This window comes from Dermacentor variabilis, chromosome 6 (genome assembly GCF_050947875.1).
Source record: "Dermacentor variabilis isolate Ectoservices chromosome 6, ASM5094787v1, whole genome shotgun sequence".
In the NCBI taxonomy this organism is placed as follows: Eukaryota; Metazoa; Arthropoda; class Arachnida; order Ixodida; family Ixodidae; genus Dermacentor; species Dermacentor variabilis.
In genome coordinates, this window is record NC_134573.1 from 193,778,450 (window position 1) to 193,796,585 (window position 18,136).

Genomic DNA, 18,136 nt, shown 5'->3' on the forward strand with positions numbered 1-18,136 from the left:
ACGAAACCTGCCGGCGAATACCTGTTTACGTTTCGGGGCTGTTTGACGCACTTTCACCATCCGTGACTTTGACACCATGTCGGAAGCTACGAGCGCTTGTCACGCCCAACTAGAAGGCACTTTAAAAATTTCCCCGCGGTGAAAAAAAAGTAAACGCGAAAGCGAAACTAGAAAAATAGTTTCTCTTTTATGCACTGGATAATGCTAATTGTCCAAAAGCGCACCAGAATTGGGAGTTGAAACCATCGATAATAGACTATCGATGGGTATAGACACGGGCAGGAAAGTGTTAACGATAAGACGATAATGTTGCTGGAAGTCAGCACCCAAGATGGGGTAGGAGACTTTGGCAATTGGGTGATTCTACGAGAGGTCAAACATGCATGTCAGTCGGATATTTTGGTTTTGTCTGGTTTTTTCATATGTCATGTGGGAATATTCAAACTGCATGGAACTGAAAATATTATTTCTGAAATGTGTTCCCAGCAAGCCAAAAAGATATTCGAAGGTGGCAGTGCAAGCATCCTCCTATTGCTTACCACAATATTTTACGATTTCATGGCCAAATTAAATTCAAGCTAAATATGTTGTGTTGAAAAACATTTCTGCTCATATTAATAAAAACACTTTACAGTAAATTAGTTCCACATGTGTTTTTATGCTGTCCACAAACGAAGAAAATGTAAAGAAATCCAAACGTAGCCCAAATCAGAAAGATTTTGTTTCTATTTCGTACAAAAACTTGAACATAAAACATTCTCTTTGCAACATTTATGCGAAATATTATCTACCAACATAATATACAAGAGAAGAAAATTTTTTTAAATAAACAAGCTTTTTTACAAAAAAGCTATTTAAAAAAAAAATATTGGATGGAAGTCCACTTATGTCGGGCAAAAAGTGGGTGCAATAACACGTTTCCTCATTTGCTTTATTCACAATATATAACAGGCCAAAGTGGCCCACGTTGAGCGTGCTGGCTTCAGTACCTTTGCTGGTTGTGTATCAGTTTGCATTGTGCGCAAATCTAGTTGTAATTTCTTTATTGCTTAGAACTTCGCTCTAGCAGCTTGTTTTCAACAAAAATATATTGTCAAATTTTATTTGCGTCTAGAGTGTGGGGGTTGGGAGTTGGGGGCGGCTGCCAGGCCATCGAGCCGGAATTTTTTCGGGTTCGGTTCGGATCTGGGTTAGGTTCCCGAGCATCATTCCATTCCGGTTCAAACCGGTTGAAACTGGTTCGGAGAAAGAAAAAAACGGTAGTTTTTTTTTTTTTTAATTCTTTTAGTGCTGTGTTCTCATTTCCCCGTCTTGTCGGTATAAAAACAAATATATAATGTAGGTTTCTTCTCGTAAATGTTGTGACTTGGCCAACTTAACTATACAATCCACTACAAATGTTTTACATGGGAGGCCAACGATTGCAACACTAACTGAAACGAAATAAAAGGTTCGCAGAAACACTTAAGGCTGCTTATGTGTGTGAATGTAAAACAATTACTCTTTATGGGTTCAAGTTTATTTTTAATAATTTATTCTAGTTCTATAATATAATGAAATTTAATTTATTATTGGCTCATAAACCCATAGTTTCTTACCCTGCAGTTATTTTCTGGAGGAAAACAACAACAATGGCTCTACGTAGCCGCCGCGGTGCTGCCTTGTGCTTCATTCCCCTCGCTGACCAGTGATTGGCCGCACCTCGTCTCCAGATAATTCATCCTCGCCGAAATCTTCTGGCAGGCAGGCATGTAGCTCCTTGGCCGGTAGGCAGCGCCATGGTGCCGCCAACTCCCCCCCCCCCCCCCCCCTTCTGGCTGGCCAGTGGCAGGCCATTCTCCAAATCATTTATAGTCACCTCAATCTCCTGGCGGGCGGGTGGGCGGCAGGCAGCCTCTTTGGCGGGCAGGCAACTTCTCTGTGCATCAAAGGACTTCGGCACGGGCTGGTCGACAGTGCTGATTGTTCTTCTTTATATGGCATGCCACATCGGTTCATCACTTAACGTGAAAGCAGTGGCGCACATACACTATACAACAGCGTTCTCACTCTCCCGATGGGACGCGCATTGCTATTGGTCAGGCATGTAAACAAGATACAGAAGATTCAAGTCGGTTCCCTCCGATGTGGTGCCGCCGCCCGCAAGGAAAAGTGGAGATGGATCCACTTAACACCTTTTAAAAGGTTACACGCTCTCTGCAGGCCATGAGTCGATTTCTCTCCAACCTTCTGGAGGCTCCTACGGCGCACGCCAGCATGTTTATTCGAGCTGCATAGGCTTTTGCATAATGCCGCGCCAGTACTCCAATGAAGAAGAGGACATCGCGAGTGTACATGAGCGTTTTTGTGAGGGCACAGTGAAGAAGTTACAGTTGCGCTCAGTATTAAAAAGGCGACCTGCCGCTGCGCCTCCTGAATAGCACTTTACGACCCCTGTTTTTGACGTTGCGACACTGGTGGACGTGCTGGAGCCTGCAACTCCATGCGGGCAACCCGTATTCGGAGCCGTATACCCAGTCCCGAAGCTCCACCTATCGTAACGACTCCAGTCCCTGTTTCAGTCGGCACCTGCTCTGCCTCAGCCCAGAGTTCCCTCCTGTTGCGACTCCCACCAACATGGCTACATCATCGGCGCTTCTCCCTCCTTCACAGAGAGCGCCTAGTCTTTCTCAGGTGACTCTTGAACACCCTCGCATCCCTGAAATCTTCCACGGTGATGCTTTTGAAGATGTTGAGAACTGGCTTGACCAGTACGAATGCGTCGCTCTGGTAAATCGCTGGAACGAACAACAAAAACTCGGCCATGCTTATTTCGTGCTAGAAAACAGCGCTTGTAATGGTACACGAACAGGGAAGTGAGCTTCCAAACGTGGGGCAATGATTTCGTAGCAATCGCTCGACCACTCACTGAACTTGTGAAGAAAGACGTGCCTTTTACCTGGGGTCCCTCTCAGGCTGCCGCATTTTCACGCCTTATCACGATTCTCACCAATCCACCGGTCTTGGGCCACTTTGACCCGTCCACACCTACAGAGGTCCAAGCCGATGCCAGTGGTTATGGGATCGGCACCGTCTTATCGCAACGCCAACACGGACACGACCACATTGTAGCCTACGCTAGCCGGCTCCTGACAACTGCAGAGCGCAACCATTCTATTACCGAGCGTGAATGTCTAGCTCTCGCCTGGGCTGTTTCAAAGTTCCGCCCATGTTTGTATGGCAAGCCCTTCTCAGTAATCACAGACCATCATGCGCTCTGTTGGCTTTCGTCACTCAAGGATCCTACTCAAGGAGCCAACAGCCGGCTCGGTCGTTGGGCCCTCCGACTACAAGAATATCCTTACACAGTGACTTACAAGTCGGGACACCAACACCTGGACGCAGATTGCCTCTCTCGCTACCCAGTCAAAGACGCAACCTCTACGTGCGATACTGATACCAACGCCTGTGTTCTCTCTGTTCTTCCGCTACTCCATGTCGCTGATGAGCAGCGCCATGACCCCTCCTTGCGTATCATCATTGACCGCCTGGAATCGTCACTTGCCGACAGTTCCCTTCGCTTATTCACGCTTCAAGATGTCGTACTCTACTGCCACAACGTTCACCCCGACGGCCCTGCATTACTCCTTGTGATCCCTAAACATCTTCGATCGGCTGTTCTCCACGAACTTCACGACCTCCCCACTGCTGGTCACCTGGGTGTGTCACGGACCTATGACCGGATCCGCCGACGCTTCTTTTGGCCAGGGCTGGCTCACTCCGGTCGAAGATACATAGCTGCATGTGAGAAATGCCTGCGACACAAGACACCATCGACGCTCCCTGCTGGCTACCTTCAACTACTCGACATTCCCGAAGAACCATTATTTTGGCTTGGTTTGGATTTACTTGGCCCTTATCCTCACACGATTACACCGCACTCTATGCCATAACCTGAGCGCTTCCTATAAGCTGCGCCGCAGATGTCGCCGATTTTCTTCTACGCGACGTGATTTTATTACATGGAGCTCCGCGACAGCTTCTCACAGACTGTGGCCGGACATTCCTATCAAAAGTTATCGTGGACATCCTGCAGTCCTGTGCCACGAGGCACAAGCTATCCACATCATACCATCCGCAAACAAATGGCCTAACGGAGTGTCTCAATCGCACTTTCACAGACATGCTCGCGAAATTTGTCTCTTCAGACCACACTGACTGGGACCTTGCTCTACCCTCTGTCACATTTGCTTATAATTCCTCGCGCCACGACGCAGCCGGTTATCCCCCATTTTTCCTTCTGTTCGGCCAAGAACTAGCACTGGCCCTCGACACAACCCTCCCTGTTCACACGGCACCGACCAGTGAATATCCACTTGACATCATCACCCGCTGTGCCCACGCAAGGGAAATTGCCCGTAACCGCCTTCTGAAATCCCAAGAGAGTCAAAGGCGTTTGTACGACCGGTGACACCAAGTCGTGCACTTCCTGCCTGGTTCTTTGGTGCTTCTATTGTCTCCGTTGCGTCAGGTCGGCCTGTCAGAAAAACTGCTGTCTCGTTACACATGCCCATACCGAGTGTTTCGTGCTGTGACTCCGGTCACTTACAAGATTGCCCCTGACGCTCCATCTGCTTCCCAGTCCAGTGATATGGTGCACGTTACACGACTGAAGCAGTATCACCCTCCCAGTGATGACATTTAGACGCTCTGGGACTTCGCTTCTGCCGCCAGGGGAGATTGCTACACGCATGTGGTATTTGATTGTTTGGACGAGGCGCATGGGCACCATCACTCAAGAAAGGAGGAGGAAGAACGAATCACGCTGTGAATCTAGCCAGTCAGCGCTGCAACCGCTGTAACCTGTAACTGTAACCTGTAAATAGTTGCTCGTCATACTGACTCGTCCTTCACGTAACAATATGTCTTCACTCTTGGAAGCTATGGAATCCTACCTGGCATTCGTAACTAAGGATAACTACAATGGGATTGTAGGTGGTGATTTTAATGTTTATATTTCATTTCATTGATTGAAGCTTTAAAGGCCCAGTGGCATTACATAAGGTTGGGGCAAACAAAGTATGTGGAACTCATCATGTGAAGGAGAGAAAAGAGGAGGATATACGAGGAATAGAAAAGGAAACGACGCTCAGGGAAGAACTGAGCAAGCAGCACTATCATACAAATCACTGTGTAAGAAAAAAAAATACATACTGTGCATGAGAATGAATCACTAACAATTAATTACTTAACAGGGGTCAAGTAGTAAGTGCATTTTTAACAAAACATTCTAGGTGAAGTGGATTGTTAGTTTCTCACGGTAAGTCGTGTGGTCAGCGAAAGAAACATTAAATCGGAAAGGGTGTTCCACAGCGGTACTGCATTTGGAAAAAAATAATCCTTCATCAAAGATGTGCGGCACTTAATGTATGCGATTGGACGGCTGTGGTTGAGGCTGGGTGAGATTCTAGGGGGGGTTGTAGTCGAGGGTGTCTGGCTATTGGGTGATAGTAGAAAGAGTAAAGCATGCAGAGACGTGAGATGATACAACGTGATTGGAGACTGGGAAGATTGAGTGTGCATTTTAGTTCAGTTATGCTGGTTTTACTTGAGTAGTTTGACATGATAAGGCGTGCAGCATGATTCTGAATGGCTTCTAATTCATAGGTGAGATATGCTTGTGAGGGGTGCCAGATAGATGAAGCGTACTCCAGTTTCGGCTGAACGTATTTCTGATATGCAAGTTGTTTAATAGCGGGGGATGCAGATTTCAGATTGCGACGCAAGAAACCAAGTGTGTGCGAGGCGTTAGCCCACATTGTTTCAATGTGAGTAACCCATGATAACGACGATGTCAAGTGAACACCTAGATACTTATAACAGTCTGTTCGTGGTATTTTAGTTGAGGTTATATGGTACACATAATTTGTGATGCTGCACTTACGGGAAAAGGACATACATTGGCATTTATTAAGGTTGTGGCATGAACCATTTTTCACAATATGAAATGTAGTGTCTGTCTTTTTGTAGGTCGATAGAATCACCAGGGTTATGGATGGCGTAGTACCGTAGATGACACAGTCATCAGCAAAAAGTCGAAGTCTGGTTTTTGTGTTAGATGGCAGGTCATTGATACAGATTAAAAATAACAGGGAGGATAAGCCTGCTCCCTGCTGGACACCGGATATAACATCAGACAGGTGTGAGTCATGAGAGTTAGCGGATGTGTATTGTACACGTCCTTTTAAAAAATGTTCAATACAAGTAATAAGTCATGGGGCGATTCCAAGAGTAGATAATTTGGCAAGTAGGTGATTGTGGGGGACATGGTCGAAGGCCTTCGAAAAGTCTAAGAAGATGGCGTCAATTTGTAGGTGATCATCTATGTGTTGGAAAATTTCATCGGTGAATTTGTTCATTCGGGGGGCCTTGTTCATTGTGAACAAGGCGCCCATGTGGGAGTTGAAACGTCTTGGTTTATTTTCTTTTAATGTTATTGGTCGGCATCCGTTTTACCCTCGACTATAAGCAATCCCGACCTGACGAGTTTTCGTCGAACTCTTGATTTCAAAGACCTCTCTATTGAGACTTTGTGCCGATATCCTTGATGTCAACTGGGAAGAGATATGTGAAAAAAACTGGTGCTGAAAAAGCATCTGACTCTTCTCTTGCAAAGTTCACTTTGCATGTATATAAGCCCTTTTTCCTTAAATTGAACAGAATATTAAAAAATATTTTAAAAATTAGATATCATGTGAGCGACATTCGTGGATTAAAGAAAAGGGTAAATCATATAAGTTTTTGATTCTAGAGATTTTCTAATTCTAGAACAGTTTAGAAAGCACAGGAATAAATTAAACACTGACATAAGAAATGCGAAAAGGCAGTATTATGAGACGGACTTCAGTAGACTGAGGGTGTCTACCAATGGAAAAACCGGGAATTCTCAGGGATTTTGAATAATCTGGGGGGAAATACTCAGGGAAAACTCGGGGAATTTGTGCTTCTATCAGGGAAGATTAGCTGTAATTTTATTGAAAGGGAATGAAAGTCGCGATAATTCTGGCTTGCGTAAGAGAGAGGGATCGTAACAAATAATTTTTTGATGCCGTGTCGTTGGATGAGTTGCCATTGTACAGTCATTGGCCGACTTTCCAGATGCCCGATAAGTCAGATGGCTTTGCGGCACCATAGCGGCACCACCACGTACCTCATAGAGTCAGTGTATAAGAACGTCTGAAATTTCAGACACAAGAGCCCTTCGCCGTCTGATATTCCAGACTATTTGCTGTGACTGCAGGTCCGAAACGGCATTAATCAATGCCACCACTACCGCCGTGGTAAACGCAAGGTCTAGCTACTTAAACATTCGCTATTAAGCTTCTTTGGCACCGTGTTTCTCATTGAAAAAATTCGCCGCTGTCAGCAATGGCACCGATTCCGCCTTTGTGGTCCTCGCGATTGGCTTCGAAGCTCGGAAAGCACTGCACGTTGCATAATGCCGGGTCCCAAAGTCAGCTTCGCCTCAATGCAGCAATGTTATGCGCTGAAGCATAATCGTGGCCAGGGGCAATTGTCACGGGATACAGTATGTATTCCTTAATTATACGCACCATCTCATGTCACAGTATGAGCGCTGATATGCCTAATAAGTGCACTGGCAGGCCTTTTTGGATGTGCTTGTGGCGAATGGAGCCCTTAATGGCAGTAAAAGAGATGCATTCATTTTTTTTCAACTGCCCAATTTTATACGGATGTCTTCGCAGCCCCTAGGGAGTCCGAAAAATTGGACGTTGACTGTGCAACTGACAAAGAGCATGCTTCAAATAGTCCATGGGGTGAACCCGCGATGGAAGGAGGACGAGAACAGAAAGGACCTACACATTGAGGAATGAACGGGAAAGGAAGCCTGCCGCCACTTCTTTGAAGGAGCTTGAGCTCAAAAGGGAAAGTTTTGGCTGATGCCGAAATGCAGGTGTCCCTCATCCAAACCAAAATAAACTCTGTAAGGCAGTGAAACGCAGCACTGAGGCGTCGTGCACGGGCTGAGAGTATGTCAGGACAGTTGAGGCTGACACACCAGCTGTTGAGAGAGAATCTCACTTGTGACAAAGTTCAGGCCTCATACCAATGAGCTTGCTATCAGCTGATAAAAATAGCTGATATGCCCTTCAGTCACGGCGTCCACATTTGTGGACGCGACCTATTTTTGCCATTTCTGTGCAGTGGTACGTAGCAAAAAATAGAGCACAAATGTTAAGCTTAGGGGAAATTGAATATTCTGATAACCTAAATTGCTTCCATTTTGCTTCTGAGGGATATGTATCGTTACAGAGTATCACTTTAGGGAAGGTACTACCATGTTTTACGTGACGCTTGATGCGGGGCATGTCGGTATCAACCTTAAAATATGGTTTTATTTTTCTTTGTTGAAGTGCTTCAGGCCAATGAATAACTTGTGCATGTAATTCGAACAGGAGATTTAATTGTTCATTTTATAAAGAAACGTAGCATGACTGACTTTGTAATATTCAAATATTTAGTTAGTAACTTTAATGACTCATCTTAAAATGCTCAGAGTCATTCTACCACTTTTATTTGCTTTCAGTAGAGTCTCAAGCACCACCTATGTTTCACACATGTATCGACAGTCAATCATGACTGAAGGGGATATTCGAAAACATTTGTTTCTGTATGCATCTCCTTTTTATTCATATTTGAGAATGTTCGACTCGATTTGCAATGAGTTTTACCATTTTTTTTCTAATATATTTTATTCGCTGCATATTTTACTTACCCCTCCCTTGTGATTTCTTTTTGAATAAAGTAAATGATACTCCTTACTATTCAAACTGGATTAAATCATTTTTTAGCATTAGGCAACATGGTGTCATCCTGTCTTAACGTAAAATAAAGTTCTGTGTCACTCAGGGAATTTCGTAAAGGCACTCAGCGAAAACCTGGAAAACTTGGGGAATTTGTAAATGTCAATTTAGTAGACACCCTGGTAATGCCTCAGACCATCCTGATAAAATATGGAACATGATTTGGTTTCTCAATGGCCCTTCAAGGGGCAGAAGTCTGGAATAAATTACTACTAATGTTGTAGACTACAGTGGTAAGCATCTTGCCGAGAAATTTAACATATTTGTTATGGCTGAATTGACTTCCCAAGTTAATGCAACAGATATGGTAATCAGCAGATGTCCCGCTGCTCTGTTTTTAGAGCCTGCTTTGTTTCAAGGTCCACCAAAATGTTTCGAGGTCCACGGTGACAAACTTTGCCTTCATTACAGCATTTCGGCGAAGCTGCATCAGCTCATTTTCAGCATCAACACTTTCATGAGTTAAGCCTCATGTGTTGCAAAGTTACTTGGCAATTTAAATGAAAAATAATCATCCCTTCCCACCTGACCCGGCCAACCTTGAAGTTTGCTACAGAAGCCCTTCACGTGTCACCAGACGGTACAACATTACTCCCAACCACTTGCATGCTGTAATTTAGATGATTGAGCTTCTCGAACGTGTCACAGAGATAGGCAAGCTCGGTGAGAATAAAAGGACTTTGAAGGCTTTTGACGCCCCTTGTCTTCTGCTAGAAAAAATCCTGCAGAACCAATGTCACAGTGAATGTCAGTGTTACTGTGATTAACATTGAAGCGATGTATTGACACGCAATAATGCAACTGCTGAAACGCATTATGTATGAGGCGTCTGTGTAGCCAGGATGCTCCCTCACACTTCTCTCTGAACACGCTGTGCCATCTAGTGCTGCCACAGTAAGTCCCTGCATGGCGCATATGTGAATATATGTTCAGACAAGGTTGTCGTAATACTTTGATGCTGGTTCAACTCCGCCCACCACCTAAAAAATTTTGACAATTTTTTTTTGTCATTGAAGAACGGCACATGCCGAAAGGCACATACCCAGAGACCCAAGTTAGCCTCAAGGAGATTCTTTGAAGAGCGACACACACGCAGTTACACGCAGCAGGGCACCCAAGTCAGTGGAAAAGACATTCATTGAAGACTGGCACGTACCCAGGGACCCAAGTTGGCATGAAACAGGTTTATTTGGGGACTTGCACACGCCCAGTGGCATTACCCAGCGGCCAACCAGGTGGGCGTTAAACAGGTTCATTGTAGAGCAGCACATAAGCAGTAGCACATACCTGGTGTAGTGCCCACTGACGCCGCATCGCGGGGGTGCTAAGGTTGGCGTTCTCAGCCAGCGCCTTGGTGAAAGAGGAGGAAAATAAAGATGGGATGGCAGCGCATGCTCGATGCACAAGCTCGGCACGCGCAGTGCTGTTCTAGAAATCTGCTGCACTGTTGGTCGGCTGCTCTGCACCTCGGTTCCCTACAGTGGTGACCCTTCGGTTCACTACACTAGTAACACAAGTTGGCGTGAAACGGGTTAACTGACACCCATGACCCAAGTGTGCCCGAGGATCGGTTTTAAGCCCAGTTCCCTCAGCCCGATGCTCTGACCATTACACTACGGACTACCCAGGGACCCAAGAAAACAGGAAACGCAGACAGACAAACAGAGAAACAGACAGACTGCAAATAATTTGTGATGTACCCTAATAATGCTGATTGCATTAACCCTTTAAACTACAATCCTGAGCTGTACTCATCATGGGAGACTGTACCAATATGGGTAATCAAGAGTCACACTTCTCAGTCCCATGTTGTGCTACTCTCAGTACCAAAAACAAGTGACAGGCGGCATCGAGAAAAGCAGCCCTCGAGAACAGCTTTTATTATTTTATTTTTGTGTTAATTGTAACCAGTAACCAATCAAGTAATATAGTTTCAGAATCAGAATGACATAGAAAAACAATTATGACTACATAAAAAGAATTTGCAAATTTTTTTTCTGGAATTAATTTGAGGGTTAAAGGGTTAAAACACTCACTTTTTTCCCAAAGCTAAAACAGCCCGGCCTGTGCTTTTCTCAGCACAACAGCCAACACACCTCCGTGTGTAAAAGCACATGCTGGTGTTCTGAAACCATCTCTTCGCAAACCATGTTGAAAAGGCAACTGGGCTTAGGCCTTCCTTTGATGCTGTTCACAACTTTGACAACATGCTGCATCATGCTCGCTAGCTCTTGGCTCAGTTACTTTAATGCCAAACCTTCCTGTGAAGCGTGCAATGCATAAATAAGACTGTACTTGCTTCACAAGGCTCAGCAAACCTGCCAATGTGCCAACCAATGCAGTGGCACCGTCACTGCACACTCCCACACACTCATCCCAAGTAAGGCCTTAACTTTTTTAATGCCATTATATTTCGGTCGCTGCTATACGTGCATACTTAATGGCATTAAGCGTCGCAATGACGATAGCTGCAGTGAAACGCTTAGGTTTGCTTGTCAATCGTAATACAATAAAAAAGAGTTATTTAGGGAGCGAATGTTTAATAAATGGCATAAGAATCATTAATAGGCGTATTTTATGTATTTTACTTCAGGAATGTCATTCTTGCACCCAGCCGTAAGCTGTTTCAAGCCGAACCTAGCTGAACGGCCAATCCATAGTGTAGCCAAAGCATTAAAATTGGAAAAATGGCGCTCACAGCATCAAAGCTTTCAAGCAACGATCCTGAAGACTTTGACCATGTGCTCCAGCTTGTTACGGCGTATGTGCTTCTTCGGGCCAAACATCGTCGAGAAATTCGAAGGCTACAGTATGAGGCCAACAAGGCAAGGAGTCGCCGCCATGCAATTGAACAGCTTCTCCTGGCTAACGCGCTCACGATTAATGCTGTAGTCGTGCGTTCATTTGTCGCTGTGCCCAGGCAGCAGTGGCGGTTTCCGAGGAACTCGCGTTGGTTCGAGGACACATTGCCTCAGTTGGGTGAAGCCAACTTTAAAAGGTTTTTCTGTGTCTCCCAGGCCACATACAGGTACATTATGGATGCCTGCCGCGCCTATTTGCAGAGACAAGACACCGTCATGACAGACGGAATTTCTGTCAAGAAAAGAGTTGGGATTGCACTGTTCCGGCTTTGCTCGACAGCAGAAGATCGGTCAGTGGGCGAGCTCTTTGGTGTGGGACGCTCCACAGTGAACATGATATACAGGGACTTTTGTGCTGCTGTCCTTCGTAACCTTGCACAGGAGTGGCTAACTATAGTGCCGCCCACCAAAATGGGCAAGCACGTTCGCGAATTCTTCACGATGACTGGATTTCCACAAGGATTTGGTGCTTTGGATGGCTGCCACTTCCCAGTGTCTTCTCCGAAGGACCAAGCCAGCAATTATCACAACTACAAAGGCTGGTGGGTAATAAAAGTGCCGTATCCATGTTATCGCTTTTGTAAATTTTTTATATATACATTAATGGCAAGCAGTTGCCAGCTATATTACAAATAGGTGTAATCGCAGTGTTTTTTCAGTATTTATGCTCAACACAGCCCAATTCCATGTTGTCACTTTTGTATATTCTTGTAAATACATTAATGGCAAGCAGTTGCCAACTATATTTCAAATGGGTGTGATCTCGGTGTTTTTCAGTATTTATGCTCAACACAGCCCAATTCCATGTCCTCTGGACAACATTAACATTTGTCTCGTTTCTCTTGCAGGTATAGCATCATACTACTGGCACTGGTTGACCACCACTATCGCTTCCGCTATGTGAACATTGGGTCACCAGGGCAGTGCCATGACTCATACGTGTACAACCGCTCAAGCTTGTGCGCACTCATTGAAAGCAAACTTTTCAATGGGCCAGCAGCTCTGATTGAAGGAGTGCAGGTGCCGCCTATCATTCTCTGCGACCAGGCATTTGCCCTCAGTGCAAATCTGCAGAAACCGTACACAAATGCTTCACCTGGCACACCCGAGGGTGCGTTAAATTACAACCTTTCTAAAGCAAGACGGATTGTTGAAAACGCTTTTGGCCGTTTGAAGGCTAGGTTTCGCTTCACCTTAACCCTTTCGCTGTCACGGACGTACCGGTACGTCATCGCGCTTCCCCCCCCCCCCAAGTGTCACTGACGTACTGGTACGTTCTCTATCGTGCGTTCAAAATTTCGCGCCTCAGCGCAAAGCTGGCGCTCCTGGACTGGCCGCGCCATCTGTTGACTCTTTCTACAAGTTCGTATTTTCGCCCCGACCCGTGTTAGTCCATGTATTGAAGAGTACGGTGCGACTGCCACTCCCCACTTTCTCTTTGCTGAGTGGCGCGGTGGCTCCGCATTCGCTGGATCATGCGTCACGCGCGTGTGGTTATGGGTTCAAGGGTTGTTCTGCCATCTCTACTGGTTTGAAGGTTTTTATTTTTCTTCTGTTGGTGTGTCTGCTACGGCGCGTCAAGTTCAGGGCGCACGTGCCATTGCCTCTCCGAAAAGGGTGACTGGATTGCTGCTTTCGCTCTCTTGCCGCACCCTCACTTACGACTTGCAGCAGTAAACGGAAAGCCCTTCGAACTTTGTTTTAGCCTTTTTTTCATCTCCCTCTGTCTTCTTGATCACACAACGTCCCATTTCTCTCCGTTGTGCGGGCGACTGAAAGCGCATCCTCCCTGCGCACGGTTACTTTCGCATGGCTGAGCGCGCGGGACCTTCGTCTGTTCTTTGGAGCGGTGGCTCTTCCGATTCAGAATACGAGCTGAGATCGGATTTGGACTCGGACAGCGTCTCATGCGAGGAAAAGATGAGTCCCCCATCGTCAGATTCTGATGTTGAATGGATGTTATAGTCAGGCTGATGATGATGATGATGTTTACTAACAACAGCTGCAGAACACTGAAATGTGCATATTGCATTGACTGTGTTATTTGTATACCAATCATAATCAAAAATAAATTGTTATGTTTATTCCCTGTTATGCTCGTTCCCTGAAACCAAGCCGACACTGGGGGTGCATCGCGGCCAGAAAGGTCCGACAGCGAAAGGGTTAAAGCGCATGGAATGCACCATTCCTACAGCGACAATGGTGATCAATGCATGCTGTGTGCTCCACAATGTTTGTGAAGGGTTAAGAGACCACATAGAATTGCAGTGGGAGAATGAACGAGCGGCCACAGATGTGCTGTATGAGCAGCCGCAGCACACTACACAAGCTCAAGCCAGCAATGGATGTGCTGTTCGGGCTGCTCTAGCAAAACATTTCTTTAAAGAAAATCGGTGAACATTCGCATAATGCTGCGTTTGTAGAAGACTACTGTCTATCGTGAATCCTTGTTCTCCTGCCAAGCTAGAATGAATTTCTCTAAATGCCTTTCTATGCCATCTTGTGTTCTGCAATAAACAATGTTCTAACTGTATTTCTATTGTCTTGTTTTTATGCACTTATTCATCCACAGAACATGAAGTCAATGATTCATTACTGTGATGAATGTTGCACCATGTTTGTTTTGTAGGTGCAAATGAAATCACTAACAAACATCACATCAATAAAAAATATCACAACTTTATTTCACAAACAGTATAAACATTAGAATTATAACACTTTAAGGGGGGATGCAGGGCTAAAATACCGATTTTGGTGAAAAAAAAACGTGTTTTTATTCTGAGTTCTGGATTGTTTAATAAAGAATCCCGTCACCAAGTTTGGTAGTTATCTGAGCAGTAGAAAGGAAGAAAATGATTTTTTTTTTTTTTCACAAGTTGGTGGCGCCTATTTCCTGTCGAACGCTACTCTGAATGCTGTTTTTCCAGACCGGCCGCATAGCAGGCAAGAAACAAAACGCAAAGTGAATGCCCAAGTTAGGAAGTTTGTTTTTCGCGCAATAGAAGAAACTAAAGAAACACTATAGAAACTAAATAAAACGACGAAAGGTCTAGGAGGCAAGGGGAAGCTGACACAAACTGTAAAAAAACTCGCTGCTTACTATGCATCTACCCTGAAAGACAATGCTCCAGATGTAAAAAAAAAAAATGCAACAAGGAGTATTTGTGACGCTTTTTCACTCCTACTCAACAGATGAAGTCCCACGACACGACGCTTGCCCAGTTGGTGAGGACTCTTGGTGTCACTACAATCGGCACAGAGCCCTTGTTGCAGCGGTCAAGCCATCAGTGCCAAGATCCATCGTCCAGCTTTCAGCAGAGACGTTGCCAAAGAGCTGGTGCCTGTCTACAACAGGCTTAGTAAGCCAGAGCTTCTTGCGCGATGTTCAAGGATGCAGACACAGAATGCAAACGAGTCCGTCAATGCTCTTGTATGGAAAAGGTGCCCAAAGACAGAATTTGCGTCACTGCGAACAGTGGAGACTGCAGCAGCACTGGCTGTGCCAGAATTCACTGAAGGAGCACGTGGCATCAAGAAAGTTCTCGACAAGCTGGAACTTGAACATGGAGTCCAGACGAATAAGCACATTCAGGAAGCAACGAAGCAAGCCATTTCACGAGCGCAGGCAAGAGCGATGGATAGCTCTAAAGCTGAAAAAAAAAGATGATGCCTTGAAGCGATCGCCGCAGAGCACTGTCATGTTAAAGAGGAGGACCCGACATATGCAGCAGGGCACTTTGATTAATTTTTTCTGATCATCAGAATAAATGCCATGCTCTGAAATCTTTGAACTGATTTTTCTCAGATTGAACTTTTTGCAAAAAAAAAAGAGCTTTAGAAAAAGTATCATTTCCAAACTGCATCATTAAATGCTGCTTCGAACGCTTTTTCTAGAGTAAAATTTCGTGAGGAACAAGATAAAGTATTTTTCAGATGCCTAAGTTTTCTCCAACATATAATATTTAGCATATCTTTGACATGTAATGACAGCGAAAAAAATAAACTTCATTTTCAGAGTGATGACATTTTTACAGAAATGACATAAAAAATGTGCAACAGGCCTTATACTGCACTATAAACCATCTAGAAGGTATCTAACCACAAATAATTTGTATATTTTCATTATTTTGTAAACGATAGTTTTCCTAAGTTGACACACAAGGTTGCTCAATTTCACAGTTATAACTTTTTTCCTCCTTTTGCTAGGGTGTTGATATTTAGAAGATATTCTAATGACAACAAGATCACCTACCCCTGAAAATTTCATGAAGATTGGTTGAGCGCTTCAAAAGTTGACCCTTCAGCCTACATCCCCCCTTAATAAAAAAATATCACATTTCACTGCACTGCAGTATAAAAAAAATTACTCGAAAATATCACATTATAAAACAATACATCTCTTTAAAACCTGTTATCTTTTAAATGACTTTTGTATGTTGATGAGCTCCTGCTCTCTTTTTGCGCCTTCTTCCTGCAATCGAAGCTCCCGCTCGTGGCACTCCTTTTCATCTTTAATCGATTGCTCCAACATGGCTCTTAGAGCCCGCTGCTCAGATATCAGCTCCCTTATTTCACTGGAAGCGCTGCTGGCAGCACAGCGCTTGCGCTTGGCTGCCGTCCTGGTGTGCTGAGCACTTCACTGCTCTGTAGTGCTGTCATTGGTGATGAGGGGCAGCTTGTTCGTGGCTCCAATAGCGTGGGTGGCTCCAATGGCATGGGTGGCTCATCATCTGTTGGAACCCAGTCGATGTCATATAAGGTAGCGACATTGTCAGCAGGCACGGAATTGCCTGTTTCCATGCCTTGAATTATCTGCATAGTGTCGTGAAAGCAGAAATCACTGACATCAGAGAACACAACTTTGTTAGCACGAAAGTAAAAATAACACAAATTTTCATAAGTTGAAACATTCTGGAGAAGTTTCCCTGTGCATGTATGCAAAAAATTTACATAGTCACCGATGCACTCACTTCGCTAACAGTTGGTGCCTGGCAGCTACTCTCCACCACCAACTCCAAGTTGTTTGATGGAAGGGATCCCAGGAAACTATGGATTTTCCAATAGGACTTCCATGGGACCCTCCCTGGCCAGTGGTTTTCTTCTGGGTATGGTTCCTGAAACCGCAAGATGTCATTAATCCCACACCAACATTCAATATACACAAAAACAGCACTATATTCTAGTGGTTTTGAATCAACTGGTGGCTTAACGTCTAAATTCTCTAATAGTACTTGCTGTTGGGGCAGTTGGCGCATGTCATACAATGGATTCGTCAATAACACGATCGCCGACAGGGGAGAACATAAAGACGGGGCGAGTGCTTTAGTAGAAATTATCACGCGGTTGCTGATGAGAGTACTGATGAAATGTCAAAACACCCGTGTACTTATATTTAGGTGTACGTTAAAGAACCCCAGGTTTGTTAATTAATCCCATTCGTGACCACCCAGGTGGTCAAAATTTCGGGAGTCCCCCACTCACTACGGCGTGCCTCATACAGAGTGCCTCATAAGTGGTTTTAGCACGTAAACCTCATAATTTAATAATAATAACCATCCAAGCAGGGCGTGCGGTCATGCATGGTTAATGCATGCGCTGCTACTTGCTTTTGCGATTATAACACTCTAGCAAAACGATTCAAGGCTAGCGAAACACCAGCGCACGCACACAAAAAGCTAAATACACGTTGTACTGGCATTGACAGGCACATTACAATGCGTCGTTAGTGCAAACACATGAAGCAAAAGTTTGCAAAGAAATAACTTAGCTGTATTTCCACCTCAGATTTTCTATCTTGGAAAGCACCTGCATTTTAGTTTTAATTATACCTAGCTCTGCTAGGGCTACTCTAATGGACTCACACTTGTCCATTTCGTTTATGGCTACGTAACTGGCCAAGGTTTTCCTCGCATAAGTTTATCAGTGCTTCTGTCTCACTGTCGGTCCAGTTGGCGCGGTCCTTGGTTTTATCCATTTTCACACACACACACACACACACACACACAAAAAGGAATGCCTGTGAACGACTACACAAAACGTGTTGCGACAGAGGACAATGTGACAATGTGTTCAAACGTTGTGCTCTTGCTTTGCTTTTTCCCAGATTTGGCTGGATTTTTTACTGGATTTAGAACAAGTCTATAAAAAACAACCTTTCTCGTAGTGGCAAAATTGCCTGCTGATCTCTGTAAAAATAAAGAGCTCCTCTTCACAAAAGTGAAGAATATATTTGTTGTTTTCATCTACAAGTTTGTTTAAATGTTTAAATGTTTGCAAAGTGAGTTATGAGAACGCACTACGTCGCGAATGGCATTAAGCTTTAATGCCATTAAGCATGTCCGTGTGGCACCCGCGAATGACATTAAAGTTTAAGGCATTAGCCAGTTAATGTCATTTTCTGTGCCCGTGTGG

General features: G+C 44.6%; 1 protein-coding gene across 5 annotated transcripts in view; it reads left to right on the forward strand.

Moving 5' to 3' along the window:
- obe (activating signal cointegrator 1 complex subunit obelus) overlaps positions 1-18,136 on the forward strand; it is a 465,382-nt gene that overhangs the window by 412,800 nt on the left and 34,446 nt on the right. For 2 of the 5 annotated variants that reach the window (XM_075697241.1, XM_075697244.1), the window contains one exon: positions 12,574-13,809. The exons of the other annotated variants lie outside the window; for them this stretch is intronic. In XM_075697241.1, coding sequence (XP_075553356.1) covers positions 12,574-12,579 — 6 coding nt within the window. In that variant the 3' untranslated portion in view covers positions 12,580-13,809. Of the gene's footprint in view, positions 1-12,573; positions 13,810-18,136 lie in introns of those variants that run through there. 5 annotated transcript variants of the gene reach the window in all.